We start from the raw sequence: 24,084 nt of genomic DNA on the forward strand, positions 1-24,084 counted from the left end.
GGAGAATCAACTTCTAACAGGGAATAGAGTAAAAATACCATGCATAAAGAAATGGGAAATACACTGACCCATTACAGTTGCTATTTCTGGATGACAGTATTCAGTGTTTTTATTTGTTCTTCTAACATCCCTTGTGTTTTCAGAGGCTTATACTTTGTTAGGACTGGACTATTTCACTTTTGCCCACATACCTTTGGTTTAGTCCTTTATCCAAGGGCATGGCCCTATATATAGGGTATGTTCTTTTAAGGATCTCAACAGAAGGCCCAAATATTTTACCAAGGCCCCTATAACTTGCCAGTCCTTGAACTCTAATATTTTTCTCACCAATATTAAGTGGCTGGTAAAGTCTACTCAGTTTGCTAGTTGTACTCTTCTACTAAGATTCCTTGAGTCTTACACAGCCCAAAAGAAGCTAGAACTCATTCAATTACTTAGGGGAAATTTGTAAGCAGATTAAGGTCCATTTTCTGAGGTTCTCTACTCTCTGGGTTTTAATCTCTTACCTCTAATTAGTCTCCCCGAGAGTTCCAAACTCCAATGTCTGTTTCCTCATCCCTGAAAGACTACCACTTTCTGTTTGGGATCTGCTTGCTGCACCACATCACAGCAAACTGAAAAATTCTCTGTGGAAAAAAAAGCCAAAGTTCCCATATGCATTCCCCCACTTCCTTCAAAAATCAAAGTTCCTCAAGATCCTCCCTACATTTGAAGACAGACAGAGAGAGAGAGAGAGAGAGAGAGAGAGAGAGAGGCAAACCAAGAAAAGACTCTTAACTATAGAGAACAAACTGATTGCCAAGGGTAGGGTGGGGGTGGGAAGGTGGGTGAAATAGATGATGGGGATTAAGGAGTGCACCTTGCGGTGAGCACTGGGTGTTGTATGGAAGTGTTGAGTCACTCAATTGTGCACCTGAAACTAATATTACACTGTACCTTAACTAACTGGAATTTAAGTAAAAACTTGGGGAAAAAAGACCCTCCTACATTGATTGCTCTTCAACACTTGAAAACAGTTTTTTTTTAATACTTTCTTAAGATTTTAGAAATATTATTCTGGACCATCAAAGTGCTGGAGGTTTGTACACTAAATTGATTCTATGTAGCTTTCTAAGATGTACATCCAAAAGACTGTTTCTCTGCTTCCTTGGAGAAAGAGTGTTTCCAATAAATATGGCTGCTCTGTGTAATTCTTTAAGCCGTATCTCCTTTGCCTTCCTGAAACAAACTGAATCTAGGTATGGATTTTTCTGCTAGCAAAGTGGTCCCCAATTTACTTTACAACTATTATAAACGGGAACATTGCTCCTGGATTTAAGATGAGTCCCTTTTTATCCGAAATATATGATTTTGCTGGCATTTTCTGAGGCACTATTTCTTGATCCCTAAATATTCTATCTCCTTTTCTCATCTCACCCCCATGTAGTTTCTGCCACATTTCAGTTCTCATCAGTCCCATTATTAAACTGTTATAAATTAGGGGTATTATTTTTGTGTTTAGAGGTGAGCCATTCACATTCAGAAAATGTATTTTATTAGTACTTTCAGAAATATATGCCTCCTGATCCTAGTCTAGACACTCCCTTTTCCTTTTTCCACACTTCTATCCAATCTTGATGCTTTTGGCAGTCCTTACCTATAAATTTGAGGTAGTAGATTATATGTTGCAAAGGTTCACTAAAAGGATTTTCAAGTTTCCTGTCTCTATATCCTTGTGTCTGGTATTTTATAAAAGAAGAAGGGAAACAATAAAAAATATGCTGGTCATGCATTCATATCAGAATCTTCTTAGTTATAATCTTACTATGCCTCAGTAACAAATTTTATCTTAGAAGCCATACCAGTCATTTACTAATACCTCTCATCTCTAAATCCACCCTTCTAAGCACCAACTCTGAGGCTGGGATTTGCCAACTTTGCCTCACAAGCTCCTTTGTCTGGTGGGGGGCACTAGAAAATACTGGGGAAAAGGAAATAAAAAGTGTTTCCTGCTGTTCCTGTAAACCGTTCCACCAGAGAAAAATTGGTTCCAGCCTCCAGTTGCTTTTGGCATTCCCAGAAACAGCCTCACTGTCCTTCTTCATACATACCAGCAGCAGCCATGTGATGTCGTCTCCTCAGAATTTGATCTCCAGTGTCTCAAGATCCATCTTCCAAGTTCCTGAGTTCTGATAGCCCCAACCCATTATCTTTTGTTTCCCCAGCCATTAGAGTATAGACTTCTTTCTGCAGTTATTATTTTGGATTATATTGGTATATCCTCTTTTTTTTCTTTCATTTTTCCAAATGTGTGTAAACAGTTCCCTACATTAAATTCTAGCTTATAAAGTGACTCATAAGTTTCTCTTTTCCTGACTCAACCCTAACGAAACTCTCATGCTTTCTCAACCTCTGCTCAAAAACATTATTTCTAGTACCAAAATCTATCATATAGTATCTTAAATTTTATATTTTAAAATGATAAATTTTGAAAAATAAAATCACAATTTTATAATAATATATATTTATTAGTTTTAAAATTAGGGCATGACAGTAAAGAATTTCTAAAAATCATTCATAATCTGAATATGCAAAAATAACCAATGTTAACATTTTGATATATTTACATCTTGTCTCTTTTCTATCAGAGATTGCACTTGTTATCCTATCAGAAACTATTCTCAAAATGTAAATAATTGTAAAAAACATGCTGCATGCATAATTGTTTTTATAAAATTCAAACCAGGTTACCTTTCCAGTATACAAGAAAACAGATTAAAGTTGTCAGTATTTTAAGAAATAGTTGTATCCTCAGAATTATATATACGATAAATTGATAAAGCAAATTTATTTTTGGCAGGAAAACATATTAATAGCATATTTTATACTATAAGCCAAAAAGAAAAAAGCCTTCCTCTGCAACCTATAAAAACTATAAATAAATTTAGTAAGACCAACTACTCACCCCCTATTACTGACAATTGCCTTTTTCAAGTGAATGTAATTTGCAGGAAAGATCCCCTGTAAAAGAGAAAAGATTTCCCATTAGAAAAGGAAATTTGTGATTAACATCTAATATATACTAAAATAGAAGCCAGATTTCAGGATGGAAATACTCTATCAACAATACAGTAGATAGGGGCACCTGGGTGGCTCAGTCGGTTAAGTGTCTGCCTTCGGCTCAGGTCATGACCCCCGGTCCTGGATAGAGCCCCACATCTGGCTCCCTGCTGAGCAGGAAGCCTGTTTCTCCCTCACCCTCTGCCTGCCGCTCCCCTGCTTATGCTCTCTCTCTCTCAAATAAATAAATAAAATCTTAAAAAAAGCCAATACAGTTGATATCTTAATGTAGCAACCACTTTGCATATTAAGAATGCAAAGTTGCACAAACTATATACATTAGATAGGAATTTCATTGTCATTTGCACTCAGAGTCTATCCTCAGGGGGAAAACTGTGATCTTAAGCAACTATCAAAAAGATTTTTTAAGTTACAGATTGGAAATATTCCATCTAATCTCTCTCAGGATATAGACTTATGTACAGAGCTTGGCATGTATCTATAAAACCAACAATATCACCTAACCAGCTAATATCACCTATGTTATCCAGCTCTGAGCTGGAGAAACAATTCTCAGACTCTGGCTCACATTTATATTCACAAGAATGAATCAATTTGGAAGTTTCTATAAACATTTCTTCTTTTACTCTTTCATTAGAGTTTCCATTTTGATATTTGCCATAATTTGATTTCGATTCCTAAGGGATAAAAAATGAATTGTTTTTAAAAACAATTAAGTTTTCCAATCAGTGCTTCATTCCTTTTCCTGATGTTTTGAGACTCCCTTCAAATAAAGCACAAATGGCCTAAATTTTTTTATACTCTCTGGCCTCCACACTGCTAATAATAAATCTATACCAGACAAGACCATCAGCAGCTGGACTACAGTAATGCATTTTATAGTTTTCAGTGTACAGATCTTTTTACCTCCTTGCTTAAGTTGATTCCTAAGTTTCTGCTTGCTTTCAATGCTATTTTGAATAGACTGTTGCCTTTCTTTTTTCAGATATTTCACTGTTAGTGAACAGAAACACAACTAAATTCTTTGTGTTAATTTTGTATCCTGCAACTTTACTGAATTTTTCATTAGTTTTAACAGTTTTTTGGTGGAGTCTTTAGGATTTTCTACATATATCATACCATCTCCAAGCACATACAATTTTACTTCTTCCTTTCTTATTTGGATACCTTTTGTTTCCTTTTCTTACCTGCTTGTTCTGGCTAGGACTTCCAGTATTCTGTTTAATAGAAGTGGTGAGAGTGAGCACCCTTGTCTTGCTGCTCATCTTAGAGAAAAAGCTTTCAGCCTTTTACCATTGAGTATGATGTTAGCAGTGGGCTTGTCATATCATGGCCTTTATTATGTTGAGGTATGTTACTTCTAAACCCAATTTGCTAAGTTTTATTCATGAAAGGATGTTGCATTTTGCCAAATGCTTTTTCTTCATCTACTGAAATGATTATATGATTTTTGCAATGAGGTGTATTAAATTTATTAGTTTGATAATGCTGAACCATCCTTTCGTCCCTTGATCATGGCATATGATCCTTTAAAAGTGCTGCTAAATTTGGGTTGCTAATATTTTGTTGAGAATTTTTACATCTGTATTCATCAGGGATACTGCCTTTGGTTTTCTTTTCCTTTAGTGTCCTTATCTGGCTTGGGTATCAGGGTATTACTGGCCTCATTAAATGAGTCTGGAAGTGTTCCCTCCTCTTCAATTTTCTGGAAGAGTTTGAGAACTGGTATTGACTTTTTTTTAAATTTTATTTTTTGTTATGTTAGTCACCATACAATACATCATTAGTTTTTGATGTGGTGATCCACGATTCATTGTTTTCGTATAATACCAGTGCTCCATGCAGTATGTGCCCTCCTTAATACCCATCACCGGCCTAACCCTTCCCCTGATCCCCCTCCCCTCTAAAACCCTCAGTTTGTTTCTCAGAGTCCATAGTCTCTCATGGTTCATCTCTCCAATTTCCCCCCCTTCATTTTTCCCTTCCTTCTCCTAATGTCCTTCATGCTATTCCTTATGTTCCACAAATAAGTGAAACCATATGATAATTGACTTTCTCTGCTTGACTTATTTCATTTAGCATAATCTCCTCCAGTCCCATCCATGTTGATGTAAAAGCTGGGTATTCATCCTTTCTGATGGCTGAGTAATATTCCATTGTATATATGGACCACATCTTCTTTATCCATTCATCTGTTGAAGGGCATCTCGGCTCTTTCCACAGTTTGGCTATTGTGGACATTGCTGCTATGAACATTGGGGTGCATATGGCCCTTCTTTTCACTACATCTGTGTCTTTGGGGTAAATACCCAGTAGTGCAATTGCTGGGTCATAGGGTAGCTCTATTTTTAATTTTTTGAGGCACCTCCACACTGTTTTCCAAAGTGGCTGTACCAACTTGCATTCCCACCAACAGTGTAAGAGGGTTCCCCTTTCTCCACAACCTCTCCAACATTTATTGTTTCTTGCCTTGTCAATTTTTGCCATTCTAACTGGTGTAAGGTGGTATCTCAATGTGGTTTTGATTTGGATTTCCCTGATGGCTAACGATGATGAACATTTTTTCATTTGTCCTGTTAGCCATTTGTATGTCTTCTTTGGAAAAGTGTCTGTTCATGTCTTCTGCCCATTTTTTGACTTGATTGCTTTTTGGGTGTTGAGTTTGAGAAGTTCTTTATAGATCTTGGATACCAGCCCTTTATCTGTAGTGTCATTTGCAAATATATTCTCCTATTCTGTGGGTTGCCTCTTTATTTTGTTGACTGTTTCCTTTGCTGTGCAGAAGCTTTTTATCTTGATGAAGTCCCAAAAGTTCATTTTGTTTCACTAGCTTTTGGAGATGTATCTTGAAAGAAGTTGCTGTGGTACTGACTTTTTAAAGTTTGGTAGAATTCACCAGTAAAGTCATCAGGTCCTGGACTTTTCTTTGTTAGAAGATTTTGGTTGCTCATGCCGTCTCCTTACTCACTATTTGGATAATTAACATTTTATTTCTTCCTGATTTATCCTTGGTAGGTTATACGTTTCTAGGAATTCATACATTTCCCCCAGGTTATCCAATTTGTTGGCATTAATTGTTCATAGCATTATCTTATAATCCTTTCTATTTCTGTGATATCATTTTTAATGTTTCCTATTTCATGTCTCATTTTATTTGAGTCTTTCCTTTTTTTCCTTTCATCTAGCTAAGGGTTTGTCAATTTTGTTTATCTTTAGGAAAAAAAAACAGTTTTTAGTTTCGTTATCTTCTTATAGTTTTCTGGTCTCTATTTCACTTTTTCAACTCTGATCTTCGTTATTTTCTTCTGCTAAATTTGAGCACAGTTTTTTCTTCTTTTTCTAGTTCCTTGAGATGTAAAGTTAGGTTGTTTATTTGACATCTTACTTTTTTCATATTGTAGGCATGTATTACTATAAAATTCCCTCTTAAAACTGCTTTTCCAGCATCCCATAATATGCTGTTTCCATTTTAATTTGTGTCAAAGTATTTTTTTATTTCCTTTGTGATTTTTTTTGACTCACTGGTTGTTCAGAACTGTGTTGTTTAATTTGCACATATTTGTGAATTTTCCAGTTTTCTTCCTATTATTGATTTCTACATAGTATAATTTCAATCTTCTTAAATTTGCTAAGCCTTGCTATGTGACCTGTCATAGGATCTATTCTGAAGAATGTTCCATCTTCAGTTGAGAAGAATGTATATCCTGCTGCTGGTGGATAAAATGTTCTATCTAAGTCTGTGAGGTTCATTTGGTCTAAAGTACAGTTCAAGTCCAGTGCTTCTTTGTTGATTTTCTCTCCAGATAAAAATGTTCTATCTATGTCTGTGAGGTTCATTTGGTCTAAAGTACAGTTCAAGTCCAATGTTTCTTTGTTGATTTTCTCTCCAGATAATCTATCTACTGAAGTCTCCCACTACTATTGTATTATCTAATTCTCCCTTCAAACCTGTGTTTAATATATCTATTATATATTAATATATCAGTTTCTGATGCACCTTTATGAATGATTGTTAGATCTTCTGGATGAGTTGATCCCTTTATCATTATATAAATGATCTTCTTCATCTCTAGTTATAGTTTTTGTCTTAAAGCCTATTTTACCCAGTGTAAGTATAGCTACCTGTGCTCTCCTTTGGTTTCCACTTGCATGAAATATTTTTTTCTATCCCTTTACTTTCAACCTACATGTACCCTTAAAGCTGGAGTAAGTCTCTTATGGGTGGCATGAAATTAGTTGAGCCTTATTTTTTAATCAATCCAGCCACATTAGGCCTGTTGATTAGAAAATTCAATCCATTTACATTTAAAGTAATGACTGATAGGTAAAGACTTACTAATGCTATCTTATTGTTTCCAGTTCTTTTATACTTGCCTTGTTCCTTTCATCTCTTGCTGCCTTCTTTTGTGAACTGATGATTTTCCAGTGGTATGCTTTGATTCCGATATCTTTCATCTTCCATATTTCTGCTGTAGATTTTTGCTTCGTGGTTCCCATGGTTTTATGTAACACATCTTATAACAGTCTATTTTATACTGATAACAACTTAACTTTGATCACATACAAAAACTCTACCCTTTTACTCTCCCCTGCTTTGTTTTTGATGTCACAATTTACCCGTATTTATATTTTATATTTTAAAATTATTATAGCTATTTTTTAATACTTTCATCTTTTAATACTAGAGTTAATATACCATCATATTATAGTATTAGAGTATCCTAAATCTGACTATACAATTTTTATCAGTGTGTTTTATATTTTCATGTTCCTAATTAGTGTCCTTTCATTTCAGCTTGAAGAACTCCTTTTAGCATTTTGTAAGGCAGGTCTAGAGGTAAATTCCCTCAGCTTTTATTTAGCTGGGAAAGTTTATATCTCTCCTTCATTTCTGAAGAACAGCTCTCCTAGGTAAAGTATTCTTGGTTGGTGGGTTTTTTTTTTTTCCTTTCACCATGTGGAATATATTATCCTACTCTTTTATGGCCTGTAATATTTTTGCTGAGAAATACACTGATAGTCTAATGGGGGAGGGGGTTACCTTATAAGTTACAAACTTTGTTTCTCTTGCTTTTAAAAGCTTCCCTTGTCTGTGACTTTGACAATTTTATTATAATGTGTCTTGAAGGGATTTCTTCATGTTCAGTTTGTCTGGTGACCTATGAACACTATGAACTTGGATGTCCAAATTTCTCCCTAGATTTGGAAAGTTCTTAGCCATTATTTCTTTAAATAGGCTTCCTGCCCCTTTTTCCCCATCTTCTCCTTTTAGAACTCCAATGATTCACAAATTGATCCACCTATCATGAAGGCTTTCTTCACTCTTCCTCATTTTTTTCTTCTTTTCCAGTCAGGTTTCCTCTGACTGTAAAATTTCAAAGTTCCTGTCTTTAATTTCACTGATTCTTTCTTCTGCTTGATCAAGCCTATTGTTGATGTGCTCTACTGCATTTTTCCCCCATTTCATTCATTGAATTCTTCAACTCCAGAATTTCTGTTTGGTCCTTTTTCATTATTCCTAACACTGTGATAAAGTTTTTATATTGTTAATGTACTGTTTTCCTGATTTCACTGAACTGTCTTTCAGTGTTTTCTTTTTAGCTCATTAAATTTCCTTAAAACAGCTTTTTTGAATTCTTTATCAGATAAATTGTAGATCTCCATGTCTTTGGATTCAGTTACTGGAAGATTATTGTGGTCCTCTGGTGTCATATGTTTTCCTGGTTTTTCTTTTTCTTTTCTTTTTTTATTTAAATTCAATTAGCTTCCTTGGTTTTTCATGTTTCATGGAGTTTTGTGTTATGGTCTTCACATTTGAAGTAGCAGTCACCTCCTCCAGTCTTTACTAATTGCCATCAAGGTATAAATACCTTCCATGTTCCTCTTAGAGATTCTGCGAATTTCTCAACCTTCCATGAACCTGCTCCATGTTTCTTGCTCACTTTTGTGGCAGAATTCTTCAGCATGAATGCCTTCTATTGATTCTACAATGCACGAGGCTAGTGCTGACAGCCTCTCTTTTGTCTTCCCAAAGGTGGCACTATAACTCAAGTTTGTGGTCTCTGCACTGCAGATTCTGCCTGCTTTCCATGTGTATTCATGAACAGTCTTCCAAAGCTTGCTCTTGCCACCACCTTAATGGGTATGCACAGTGAGCCAGCTACAGCATGGGGGGTAGGGGGTAGTGTGAGGCACACAAAACTGGATGCTGATAGGCCAGTGGGGGGATCCATGGGTGGGGCTTTCCCAGCAGTTAATGGGTGGGCTTCTTGATAGAGTCTGCTGTACAGTAGGTTCTGTGTCTCTTTAATGCCACCAAAAAATCCTATATGCCATTTTCCCAAACTCTTTCTACCTCTCAGTCATGGAACTCCCAATTTAGTACTCTGGAGAGGACAAGACAGAAATGAGCCTCTCTGTGCATCTGCAGAGCTGGAGAAGCTGGATGCTCACTCACATGCTCTCTCTTGCCCTCACAGGAGAAATCATGGGCCTAAAAAGATTTCCTCTGGCCTTTGTCTATGCTACCCTGTGGTAAAGTTGATGCAGGTAAAGTGAAATTGTTCCTATTACCCACTCCAATGTACCCAAACTCTTAGTTTCTGCTCCAACAAACTGCTGGGTCTTCACCTATAGAAACCTAGACATCCACAAAGGTTCTCTCATCCAAGTATGATTGTCTTCAGAAGCTCCAAAATGACAAAAGGGTCACTTCAGGGTACACAGCTGGGACTGAGATCTGTCTGCCTATTACCCAATGCACAGGTCGGTGAGACTTCTCCTGGGACCCTTGTTGTATGCAGAATGCTACAGGTCCCCCAAAACACTTTTGTTTGTGGATGGATACAGAATATTTGTTTTTGAGAGTGAGAACAAAAACTAGGGACATCTTATGGCACCATGATGCTGACATCAAGTATATACCAGTAATACATTTTATATATTGGCCCATAATAAAAGATAACCTATGCCAATGGGGAATCCTAATACAGGAAAATATGGACTTAAAATAGAATAAAACACACAACTGCATGCAATCAAAACTAAATGATGACAACCCATTATCTATAAAGGAAGAATAGCAAAGAGTTAAAAAGGCATAGGATTAGCATATGCTTCCAGGAAGATGAATGAGACATACTTTTCACTATTCCTTCTGCTAAGTACAATGAAAAACTGTGGATATATATGTAATATATACATAAATATATGTATATATATTTCACACATACATCATCATACATAAAGCATAGATATATTACCATATATAAAAAACTCTAGAAATAAATATTTTTTAAAAAATAGGGAAATTCTGAAAGGTAGAGAGAAAAAGGCAGACCAACTAGGGACGCTGAGATGCAAGAAAGAACACAGTGGTGAATTCCCTAGATTTTCTTTTACCTTATACATCTGCTATTTGAAGCTGAAAAGGCTAGAAACCAAGAAAACACCAACAGGCACAGACAAAAAAAGACTGTTCTCTCTAGCTTAAGAACCAGGAAAGAGTCAGCCTGTCAACAAAGAAAACACCTTAGTAATAACCACTATATTGCTTCCAAACCACCAAAAAAGAAAGAAAGAAAAAAGCTATGGCCCAACTCTCACCCACACAAGCAAGGCTAACTGGACAGACTGGACTTTCATCTTCACTGGACTATAATTAACACATTCAAACCTTGCACTGGTATAGTGGCTGAAAAGGCCTACTTGGGAGTCAAGACCTTCCATCCAAGTGGGCAATAACAAACCACCACCACTGAGTAGCAGTGGAGACTACCCGAACTTCTACCCCTAACCAGCATTAGACGACTCCATCACTCCCCTACGGTGTCCGAAGAGGCCTAAGAGAGAGTGGGGGCTTTCACCATTGTTCAGCAGTAACAAGGCCACCACCCTCCTCCTGGTGGTATCAGAGGCCACATGGGGAACAGCAGAAGGCTCTACAATGCTTTCCAGCCAGTGAATAATCAGTGGAAGACTACTAGAAAACTAGAATTCCTACACCTATTCAACAGTAACAAGGAGCCTGCACCATTCAGTGTCAACAGAGGCTGAGTGGGAAACATGGACCTCAACCCCCACTTGGCAGTAATGAGGCAAATCCTGTCCTTCCCCTACAGTAGCACTGTCACAAAAGCCAGATAAAACAAAAGGTTTAAATAAAAGTAGTATCTCGTAACATAATACCCAAAGGTCCAGGTCTTGTCATACCAAGAACCAGGAAGATCTTAAATTGAATGGGAAAAAAAAACAATACATGCCAACACTAAGAAAATAAAGATGTTAGAATTATCTGACATATTTTAAAGGAGCCATCATAAAAACGTTTCAGTGAGTAATTACAAATATGTGTGAAACAAGAAAAAGAAAAGACAGTCTCAGCAAAGAAACAAAATGTTTCAACAAAGAAACAGAAGATGCTGGATGGGGTTAACAGTAGAATGGAGGGGACAGAGGAAAGAAGCAGTGAGCCATAAATCAGAAAAATTTAAAATGACACACACTGACTGTGATATTGTGATACAATAATACATATTTCTTCATCCCCAAATCCCTGACACAAGAGTTTCTAAAACTCTTGGGATTTCTGGATAAGAAGAATAGGAAAAGCATCAACTTTGTTATTCATGATAACTGTACTGGGGTGTATGCTAATGAATTGACCCTTGGTGGGCCCCCAGACAGCTTCAGAATGGGAGATGCCAGGGGAACCATGTGATTAGAGGGTTGGAAATTTCAGCTCCACTCTCCAACACCAGGGAGGGGAGAAGGGCTAGAGAATGAGTTAATCACCAAGGGACAATGATTTAATAAATCATGCCTTCATAATGTAACTCCCATAAAAACAAACAATGAGGTTTGGAGAGCTTCCAGGGTAATGAACACGAAGTTGCTGTGAGGTTGAAATGCCAAAAAGGGGCATAGAGGCTCCATGTCCTGGTCCATATACCCTGCCCTAAGCATCTTTTCTATTTGGCCGTTCCTAAGTTGGATCCTTTATGATAAACTGAAAATAGTAATTAAGTTGTTTTCCTGAGTTCTGTGAGCTGTTCTAGCAAATTATCAAACATGAGAAGGGGACATGGGAGCCCTCAATTTATAACTGGTTGATCAGAAGTATAAGAAGTCCAGGACTTGAGATTGGCATCTGAAGTGAAAGTGGTCTTGTGGGACTGAGCCCTTAACATGTGAGGTCTAACAGTGGGTATCCAGACAGTTGTAGAATCGGTTGTTGGTGTGGAAAACTCCACATTTTTTATGTCAGAAGTGTTGAGAGACTAAACAATAAAGAGAAAATAGACTGAAAAAAAATGAATAGAGACTCAGGGGCCTATATGACTATGGCAACAACAACAAAATATCTAACATTCTTGTCATCAAGTCCTGGGAGGAGAGAAGAAAAACACAAGGGCAAGGCTTAGAATGTATATGAATAGGATAAATCCTAGTGAGAATATGGAGCAACGGAACTCTCATCCATTGCTGGTGAGAATGCAAAAATGGTACAGCCACATTGGAATAGAGTCTGGCAGTTTCTTATAAAACTAACATACTCTTACCATACAACCTAGCAATTGCACTCCTTGGTAATTACCAAGTGAGCTGAAAACTTATGTCCACACAAAAACCTGCACACAAATGTTTTTATAATTGCTTTATCTGTAAATGTCAAAACTTGGAAGCAACCAAGATGTCCCTCAGTAGATGAATGAATAAACAACCTATAGTCCATCCAGATAATGGAATATTATTCAGCAATACAAAGAAATGAGCTGCCAGGGTGCCTGGCTGGCTCCCTCGGTAGAGTGTGCGACTGTTGATCTCAGGGCTGTGGGTTCAAGCTCCACATGGGTACAGAGATACTTTAAAAAAATAAAATCTTAAAAAAAAAGAAATGAGCTATCAAGCCACGAAAAGACATGGAGGAATCTTAACTGCATGTTGCTGAGTGAAAGAAGCCAATCTGAAAAGGCTACAATCTATATGATCCCAACTAAATGGCATTCTTTAAGAGGCAGTAAAAAGATCAGTGGTTGCCAAGACTCTAAGAGAATGAGGAAAGGAATAAATAGGTGGAGAATGGGGTATTTTTAGGGCAATGAAATTATTCTTATGACACTGCAGTGATAGATACATAACATTACGCATTTGTCAAAACCATAAAACTATACAACACAAAGAGTGTACCCTAATGTAAACTATAAATAATATTAATAGTCCATAAATATTGGTTCACCAAATATAACAAACACACCACACTAATGTAGAATGTGAATAGGAGAAGAAACTGGGAGAGGCTCCTTGTACTTTTTGTACAACTCTTCTGTAAACCTAAAAGTGTTCTAAAAAATAAAGTCTAATAAAATTTAAAATTAAAAAAATGAGGGCGCCTGGGTGGCTCAGTTGGTTAACCGACTGCCTTCGGCTCAGGTCATGATCTCAGGGTCCTGGGATCAAGCCCCGCATCAGGCTCCCTGCTCCACGGGAAGCCTGCTTCTCCCTCTCCCACTCCCCCTGCTTGTGTTCCTTCTCTCGCTGTGTCTCTCTCTGTCAAATAAATAAATAAATAAATAATCTTTAATAAATAAATAAATAAATAAATAAATAAATAAATAAAATTTAAAAAATGACAGAAAACTTCCCAAATTTGGCAAAAGACAAGCCAACATACTGAAGAAGCTGAGCAAACCCCAAACAGGATAATCCAAAAGAAACACATATAAAGACACAACACAGTTACATTTCTAAATACTACAGGCAAAAAAAAAAAAACAATCTTAAAAGTAGCGTAGCAAGAGAAAACAATACCTTACCTCTAGTGAAAAAAAAATATTTAAATGACAGTGAATTTTTCACTAAAATCAGAGAGAACCAGCATCACTACTCACAATGGCCAAAGGTGGAAAAAACTCAAGTCTCCATCAACTGATAAGTGGACAAACATACCATGGTATGTCTATACAACGGGATGTTATTCAGCCAGAAAAGCAGTTAAGTACTGATACATGCCACATCAATAATGAATCTTGAAAACATTATATTGAGTAAAAGAAGACAGTCACAAAAGGTCACATATTACGTGATTTCACTTATATGAAATATCCAGAATAGGCAAATCCACACAGACAGTAGTTGTCAAGGGCTGGGGGATAGGAGAATAGGTATAAGGTTTCATGTTTGGAGTGATGAAAAGATTTTGGAATTGGATAGTGGTAATGTATGAATGTACTAAAAGTCAACATGGAGGGGTGCCTGGGTGGCTCAGACGGTTAAGTATCTGATTCTTGATTTGGCTCAGGTCATGATCTTAGTGTCAGGCTCCACGCTTAGCAGGGAGTCTGCTTGAGATTCTCTCTCTCTCTCTCCCTCTGCCCCTCCCTTCTGCATTCACACTCTCTCTCAAATAAATAAATTCTTTAAAAAAAAAAAAACTCAATACAGTTTCTGCTTCCTGGTCGGAGCCATGGCAGTGGCAAATTCAAGCCCTGTCAATCCCGTGGTGTTCTTTGATGTCAGCATTGGTGGCCAGGAAGTGGGCCGCATGAAGATCGAGCTCTTTGCATATGTTGTGCCTAAGACGGCAGAGAATTTTAGGCAATTCTGCACTGGAGAATTCAGAAAAGATGGGGTTCTGATAGGATGCAAAGGGAGCACCTTCCACAGGGTCATAAAGGATTTCATGATCCAGGGTGGGGATTTTGTTAATGGAGATGGTACTGGAGTTGCCAGTATTTACTGAGGGCCATTTGCAGATGAAAATTTTAAACTTAAGACACTCAGCTCCAGGCCTGCTTTCCATGGCAAACAGTGGTCCCAGTACAAATGGCTGCCAGTTCTTCATCACCTGTTCTAAATGTTTTTGGCTGGATGGGAAGCACTTAGTGTTTGGAAAAATCACTGATGGACTTCTAGTGATGCAAAAGATTGAGAATGTTCCCACAGGCCCCAAAAGTAAGCCCAAGCTGCCTATGGTGATCTCACAGCGTGGGGAGATATAGTCCAGGGCAAGACTGATCAAGCCTTCCCTTGCTCTGGGTGACGCTCTTGAGTAAGATAATCCGGATTGGCCCCTGTGTTTGCTTCCCTGCCTGCTGTGGCCCTTTTTGATCAAGAGACCTTGGAAATGTCATAGATTAAGAACCCAAGATTTTCTGTTTAAGTTTTCAATTGCAAATAAAGTTTTGTTTTGTTTTGGGAAAAAAAACCTATTACAAAAATAATGACATAGACAAATAAGAAGTAAAAGCATGAAAAAACAGGTTATGCAAAAATTAATGGAAAGAAAGTAAGAGTTAGTATTAGATAAAGTAGACTCTAGAACAAAGAAAATTATCAGATACAAAAAGGGACATTATATAATGACACAAAGTCAACCACCAAGAAAACATAGCAATCATAAATGTATATGCACTGAACAACAGAATATATTGAAGTGAAACTCACAGAAATAAAAATAGACAAATAAAAATAAATTCACAATTAGAGACTTACAGAACAACTAAACAGAAAAAGAGCAATGATAAAGAACTCAACACCACCATCGACCAATAGGATCTAATGATCTAGTTCTGTGAATACAGAACACTCCACTCAACAAAAGCAGATATACATTCTTTTCAAGTGCCCACAGGACATATACCAAGATAAATCATATCCTGGGCAAAACCACAAATGTCAACAAATTTAAAACAATCAAAATCATAAACAGAATGCTCTCTTAACCACAGTGAAATCGAACTGGAAATCAATCACATAAAAATAACATAAGAAAAATCTGTAAATGCTTGGATATAAAACAACATATTTCTAAATAATCCATGCATCAAAGAGGACTTTTCAGAGTAAATAAAAAAATTACACTGAACTGAATTAAAATGACAATACAATATATCAAAATTCGAGGAAGAAATGCTGAAAGGGAAATTACTGGCATTAAATGCATATATTATTTTTTATTGTTTCAAGTCTTTATTTAAATTCTAGTTAGTTAACATATAGTGCAATATTGGTTTCAGGAGAATAATTTAATGATTCCTCACTTACATATAACACCCAGTGCTCATCACCCCTCCTTGATACCCATCAACCATTTAGCCCATCCCCTGCCTACCTCCCCTCATCAACCCTCAGTTTGTTCTCTATAGTTACAAGTCTCTTATGGTTTGCGTCCCTCTTTTTTTTTCCTTTACCCTATGTTCATCAGTTTTGTTTCTTAAATCCCACATATGAGTCAGAATGGCTAAAATTAACAACACAGGAAACAACAGATGTTGGCAAGGATATGGAGAAAGGGGAAAACTCTTACACTGTTTTTTGGGAATGCAAACTGGTGCGGCCACTCTGCAAAACAGTATGGAAGTTCCTCAAAAAGTTAAAAATAGAACTACCCTACGATCCAGTAGTTGCACTAACTAGGTAATTACCCAAAGGATACAAAACTACTGATTCAAAGGGATACATACACCCTAATGTCTATGCAGCATTATCAACAGCTCAATTATTATCATTATCATTATCAACGATAGCCAAATTAGGGAAAGAGCCCAAATGTTCACCAGCTAGAAACAGATAAAGATGTGAGGGCACTTGGGTAGCTCAGTTGCTTAAGCTTAAGCATCCGACTCTTGGTTTTGGCTCAGGTCATAATCTCAGGGTCGTGAGATTAAGCCCTGCGTCGACTCCATACTCAGTATGGAGTCTGCTTGTCCCTCCCCTTCCCAAATGTCCCTTCCCTTCCCCCCCTCATATGCATGCACACACATTCTCTAATAAAATCTTCAAAAAAAAAAAAAAAAAGATGTGGTATATGTATATATATAATGGCATATTACTCAGACATCAAAAAGAATGAAATCTTATCATTTGCAACAACATGGATGGAACTAAAGTGTATTATGCTAAGTGAAATAAGCCAGTCAGAGAAAGACAGATGCTTATGTTATTAAAAAGGAAAACTGCATGGGCCACCTGGCTCAGTCAATAGAGCATGCGACTCTTGATCTTAGGGTTGTGAGTTCAAGCCCCATGTTGGGCATGGAACCTACTTAAAAAAATAAATAAATTTTTTTTTAAACTTTAAAAATAAAATAAAAAGGGAAATTGCAAATCAATAATCTAAGCTCTCTCTTCAAGAAATTAGAAGAGCAAAATAAAACCAAAGCAAGCATAAAGAACAAAAAGAGTAGAAATCAACAAAATTTAAAACAAGAAAAACAATAAAAGAAATATAAAGCTCGTCTTTGGAAAGATCAATAGAACTGACTAGGGATGCCTGGGTGGCTAAGTCAGTTAAGTGTCTGCCTTCAGCTCAGGTCATGATCCCAGGGTCCTGGGATGGAACCCCAAGTCAGGCTCCCTGCTCAGCGGGGAGTCTGCCTCTACCTCTCCCTCTGCCACTCCCCCTGCTTGTGTTCTCTCTCTGTCAAATAAATAAAATCTTTTTTTAAAAAACAGAACTGAAAGGGGAAAGATGGCGGAGGAGTAGGGGACCCTATTTCAACTGGTCCCCGGAATTGAGCTGGATGACTACCAGACCACTCTGAGCACCCACGAAACCAGCCTGAGATGTAAGAAGATCTGGATCTCTACAAACAGAATATCGCAGGCGGTTGGTTTTGAGGTAGGAAGCGGAGAGTCATGATCCTGCGGGCAGATATCGGAGAATAAACGGCAGCGGGAGGGTGCCTGGACGTGGGGATCCTACACTGCCGGTGAGTGACAGCCTCGCGCGCTGCGGACGGGGCACAGACTCGCAGACCCTTAGCGGCAGGGAAAGGGCTTTAGGGCAGCCCCCGGGGTGGAAACCTAGAGCGGAGGGGTCGCGCACACGCGAACTGCAGCCCCCCCAGACAGACACCGGAGTGACGGTCACGCGCACGCAAACTGCAGCCTCCGAGACGGAAACCCGGTGTGCTGGGGTCGCGCCGGTGAACTGCAACCCCCGGGGTGGGAACCCCAAGCAGTGGAGTTGCAAGCCCGAATTGGGAGCGGCTGGCGGTTTTAGAAGCACAAAGGGCAGAGACGTGCCCCGACCGAGAGGCAGGACTGGGAGCACTGCGGAGGGGCCCACAACCCAGGACGCTGCAGTTTATAGCAGCACAGACAGAAACGGAGACGGTGTGGCCTGGAGAGCTCACTGAAGAACAGACTGCGGTCTCTCTGCTCTGAGGCAGAGGGTTGGAAACGGTCTCTTCTGCTCTGACTCGCGGAAGAGACGCGGAAAGCCGCCAGGGAAAGGTGCCAGAGAACAAAAGCCCCAAAGACTGATTCCCACTGAGCCCATCCCCCGCCACAGGGATGCAGGGCAACTCCGCCCAAACAGAGTTGCCTGAGTAACAGCGCAGCAGGCCCCTCCCACAGAAGACAGGCGGGGAAAACAAGAGGCCAGCAACCCTAAGGTCCCAAGAAAACAGGTGCATCTTGCTTGGGTTCTGGTCAATAATTTGGACTCTATACATTCCCTCAAACACCATCAACAGAATGACTAGGAGGAGGAGCCCCCAAAACAGAAAAGACTCAGAGATTATGACTTATGCTGCAGATTTACAAATGGATGCAGACATAACCAAGATGTCAGAGATGGAATTCAGGCTAGCAATTGTGAAGACAATGGCTAGAAAGGAGAAATCCATTAATGGCAACATAGAGTCTCTAAGGGCAGAAATAAAAGGGGAATTGGCAGAACTTAAAAATGCTATCAATGAGATCCAATCCAATCTAGATAATCTAACAGCTAGGGTAACTGAGGCAGAAGAGAGAATAACCGATCTGGAAGACAGTATAATAGATAAAAAGGGAAAAGAGGAGGCCAGGGAAAAACAACTGAGAATCCATGAAAATAGAATCAGAGAAATAAGTGACACCATGAGGCGTTCCAATGTCAGAATAATTGGAATCCCGGAGGGAGTGGAGAGAGAGAGAGGGCTAGAAGATGTATTTGAGCAAATCGTAGCTGAGAACTTCCCTAATCTGGGGAATGAAACAAACATTCGAGTCCTAGAGGCAGAGAGGACCCCTCCTAAGATCAAGGAAAACAGGCCAACACCCCAGCATGTAATAGTAAAACTTGCAAATCTTAGAACCAAGGAAACCATCCTAAGGGCAGTTAGGGGGAAGAGATTCCTTACGTACAGAGGGAGGAACATCAGAATAACGTCAGACCTATCCACAGAGACCTGGCAAGCCAGAAAGGCCTGGCAAGATATATTCAGAGTACTAAATGAGAAGAACATGCAGCCAAGAATACTTTATCCGGCAAGGCCCTCATTTAGAATGGATGGAGATGCAGAGCTTCCACGACCGGCAGAAGCTGAAAGAATATGTGACCACTAAGCCGGCCCTGCAAGAAATATTAAGGGGGGTTCTATAAAAGGAGAAAGACCCCAAGAGTGATATACAACAGAAATTTACAGGGACAATCTATAAAAACAACGTCTTCACAGGCAACATGATGACAATTATTTCATATCTTTCAACAATCACTCTCAATGTGAATGGCCTAAACGCTCCCATAAAACGGCCCAGGGTTGCAGACTGGATAAAAAGACAGGACCCATCCATATGCTGTCTACAAGAGACTCATTTTGAACCTAAAGAGACATCCAGACTGAAAGTGAAGGGATGGAGATCCATCTTCCATGCCAGCGGACCTCAAAAGAAAGCTGGGGTAGCAATTCTTATATCAGACAAATAAGATTTTAAACTAAACTCTGTAATAAGAGACACAAAAGGACACTATATCATTCTTAAAGGGTCTATCCCACAAGAAGATCTAACAATTGTAAATATCTATGCCCCCAACATGGGAGCAGCCATCTACATAAGCCAACTGTTAACCAAAATAAAGAGTCATATTGATAACAATACGTTAATTGTAGGAGACCTCAAGACTCCACTCTCAGCAATGGACAGATCATCTAAGCAGAAAATCAACAAGGAAACAAGAGCTTTGAATGATACCCTGGACCAGATGGACCTCATAGATATTTACAGAACATTCCACCCTAAAACAACAGAATACTCATTCTTCTCGAGCGCACATGGAACTTTCTCCAGAATAGACCATATACTGGGTCACAAATCAGGTCTCAACCGATACCAAAAGACTGAGATTATTCCCTGCATATTCTCAGACCACAATGCTCTAAAACCGGAACTCAATCACAAGAAAAAATTTGGCAGAAATTCAAACACTTGGAAGCTAAAGACCACTCTGCTCAAGAATGTTTGGATCAAACAGGAAATCAAAGAAGAACTTAAACAATTCATGGAAATCAATGAGAATGAAAACACATCAGTCCAAAACCTATGGGATACTGCAAAGGCAGTCCTAAGGGGGAAATACATAGCCATCCAAGCCTCACTCAAAAAAATAGAAAAATCCCGAATTCACCAACTAACTCTACACCTTAAAGAACTAGAGAAAAAGCAACAAACGACGCCTAAGCCACGCATTAGAAGAGAAATAATTAAATTAGAGCAGAAATCAATGAATTACAAACCAGAAACACAGTAGATCAGATCAACGAAACTAGAAGTTGGTTCTTTGAAAGAATTAATAAGATCGATAAACCACTGGCCAGACTTATCCAAAAGAAAAGAGAAAGGACCCAAATTAATAAAATTATGAATGAAAGGGGAGAGATCACGACTAACACCAAGGAAATAGAAATAATTACTAGAAATTATTATCAACAGCTGTATGCCAATAAACTGAGCAATCTGGATGAAATGGAGGCCTTCCTGGAAACCTATAAGCTGCCAAGACTGAAACAGGAAGAAATTGACAACCTGAATAGGCCAATAACCAGTAATGAGATTGAAGCAGTGATCAAAAACCTCCCAAAAAACAAGAATCCAGGGTCTGATGGATTCCCTGGAGAATTCTACCTTTAAACATTCAAATAAGAAATAATACCTATTCTACTGAAGCTGTTTCAAAAAACAGAAACAGAAGGAAAACTTCCAAACTCATTCTATGAGGCCAGCATTACCTTAATCCCCAAACCAGGCAAAGCCCCCATCAAAAAGGAGAATTTCAGACCGATATCCCTGATGAATATGGATTCCAAAACCCTCAACAAAATCCTAGCTAATAGGATCCAACAATACATTAAAAGGATCATCCACCACGACCAAGTGGGATTTATCCCCAGGATGCAAGGGTGGTTCAACATTCGCAAATCAATCAATGTGATAGAACACATTAATAAGAGGAGGGAGAAGAACCATATGGTCCTCTCAATTGATGCAGAAAAAGCATTTGAGAAAATACAACATCCTTTCCTGATTAAAACTCTCCAGAGTATGGGGATAGAGGGAACATTCCTCAAGCTCATAAAATCCATCTATGAAAAACCCACAGCGAATATCATCCTCAATGGGGAAAAGCTAAGAGCCTTTCCCTTAAGATCAGGAACACGTCAAGGGTGCCCACTCTCACCACTGTTGTTCAACATAGTACTAGAAGTCCTAGCAACAGCAATCAGACAACAAAAAGAAATAAAAGGTATTCAAATTGGCAAAGAAGAAGTCAAACTCTCTTTTCGCAGACGACATGATATTTTATGTGGAAAACCCAAAAGACTCCACCCCCAAATTACTAGAACTCATCCAGCAATTCAGTAATGTGGCAGGATACAAAATCAATGCACAGAAATCAGTTGCTTTCTTATACACTAACAATGCAACTGTAGAAAGAGAAATTAAAGAAACGATTCCATTTACAATAGCACCAAAAACCATAAGATACCTCAGAATAAACCTAACCAAAGAGGTAAAGGATCTATACTCTAGGAACTACAAAACACTCATGAAAAAAATTGAAGAAGACACAAAAAGATGGAAAAATATTCCATGCTCATGGATCGGAAGAATAAACATTGTTAAAATGTCTATGCTACCCAGAGCAGTCTATACCTTCAATGCCATCCCGATCAAAATTCCAATGACATTTTTCAAAGTGCTGGAACAAACAATCCTAAAATTTGCATGGAATCAGAAAAGACCCCGAATCGCCAAGGAAATGTTGAAAAAGAAAAACAAAGCTGGGGGTATCAGGTTGCCCGATTTCAAGCTATATTACAAAGTTGTGATCACCAAGACAGCATGGTACTGGCACAAAAACAGACATACAGACCAATGGAACAGAATAGAGAACCCAGATATGGACCCTCAACTCTATGGTCAAATAATCTTTGACAAAGCAGGAAAAAACATGCAATGGAAAAAAGACAGTCTCTTCAATAAATGGTGCTGGGAAAATTGGACAGCCACATGCAGAAGAATGAAACTCGACCATTCTCTAACACCACTCACAAAGATAAACTCAAAGTGGATGAAAGGCCTCAATGTGAGACAGGAATCCATCAAAATCCTAGAGGAGAACATAGGCAGGAACCTCTTTGACATCGCCCACAGCAACTTCTTTCAAGATACATCTCCAAAAGCTAGTGAAACAAAAGCAAAAATGAACTTTTGGGACTTCATCAAGATAAAAAGTTTCTGCACAGCAAAGGAAACAGTCAACAAAACAAAGAGGCAATCCACAGAATGGGAGAAGATATTTGCAAATGACACTACAGATAAAGGGCTGGTATCCAAGATCTATAAAGAACTTCTCAAACTCAACACCCAAAAAACAAATAATCAAGTCAAAAAGTGGGCAGAAGATATGAAAAGACACTTCTCTGAAGAAGACATACAAATGGCTAAGAGACACATGAAAAAATGTTCATCATCATTAGCCATCAAGGAAATCCAAATCAAAACCACACTGAGATACCACCTTACACCAGTTAGAATGGCCAAAATGGACAGGGCAAGAAACAACAAATGTTGGAGAGGTTGTAGAGAAAGGGGAACCCTCTTACACTGTTGGTGGGAATGCAAGTGGGTACAGCCACTTTGGAAAACAGTGTGGAGGTTCCTCAAAAATTTAAAAATAGAGCTACCCTATGACCCAGCTATTGCACTACTAGGTATTTACCCCAAAGACACAGATGTAGTGAAAAGAAGGGCCATATGCACCCCAATGTTCATAGCAGCAATGTCCGCAATAGCCAAACCATGGAAAGAGCCGAGATGCCCTTCAACAGATGAATGGATAAAGCAGATGTGGTCCATATATACAATGGAATATTACTCAGCCATCAGAAAAGATGAATACCCAACTTTTACATCAACATGGATGGGACTGGAGGAGATGATGCTAAGCGAAATAAGTCAAGCAGAGAAAGTCAATTACCATATGGTTTCACTTATTTGTGGAACATAAGGAATAACATGGAGGACATTAGGAGAAGGAAGGGAAAAATGGGGGGGGAATTGGAGGGAGAGATGAACCATGAGAGACTATGGACCTGAGAAACAAACAGGGTTCTAGAGGGGAGGGGGGAGGGGGGATTGGTTAGCCCGGTGATGGGTATTAATGAGGGCACGTACTGCATGGAACACTGGGTGTTATACGAAAACAATGGATCGTGGATCACTACATCAAAAACTAATGATGTACTGTATGGTGACTAACATAATATAATAAAATTAAATACAAAAAAAAAAAAAAAACAGAACTGACTATTTTCTACCAAGACTAACAAAGGAAAAAACAGATAAGACACAAGTTATCAATATCAGGAATGAAACAGGATATTACACATTCATTAAAAGGATATTAAAGGAATATTTCAAAAGCTGTATGCAAATAAATAGATGACATACATGAAACTGACCAGTTCCATAGCCCAGTGATGGGTATTAAGGAGGGCACGTACTGCATGGAGCACTGGGTGTTATACGAAAACAATGAATCATGGATCACTACATCAAAAACTAATGTATTGTATGGTGACTAACATAACATAATAAAATTAAATTAAATTTAAAAATAAATAAAATACAAACTACCATAACTCAGCCAATACAAAACGCATACAGTTGATTCTTGAACAATACAGGGCTAGGGGTACCAATCCCCCCATATAGTCAAAAATCCATGATTAACTTCTGAATTCTCAAAAACTTAAC

The 24,084-nt window shown here is 38.4% G+C and overlaps 1 protein-coding gene and 1 pseudogene across 5 annotated transcripts in view; one reads left to right on the forward strand and one right to left on the reverse strand.

The window, feature by feature from the left end:
- The window catches only part of DOCK3 (dedicator of cytokinesis 3), a 589,066-nt gene that overhangs the window by 372,539 nt on the left and 192,443 nt on the right, over positions 1 to 24,084 (reverse strand). For all 5 annotated transcript variants that reach the window (XM_078077688.1, XM_078077697.1, XM_078077693.1 and 2 more), the window contains exon 4: positions 2,945 to 3,000. In XM_078077688.1, coding sequence (XP_077933814.1) covers positions 2,945 to 3,000 — 56 coding nt within the window. The remainder of the gene's footprint in view (positions 1 to 2,944; positions 3,001 to 24,084) is intronic.
- On the forward strand, positions 14,419 to 15,186 carry LOC118537014 (peptidyl-prolyl cis-trans isomerase H pseudogene; annotated as a pseudogene).

This window comes from Halichoerus grypus, chromosome 1 (assembly GCF_964656455.1).
Source record: "Halichoerus grypus chromosome 1, mHalGry1.hap1.1, whole genome shotgun sequence".
NCBI lineage: Eukaryota > Metazoa > Chordata > Mammalia > Carnivora > Phocidae > Halichoerus > Halichoerus grypus.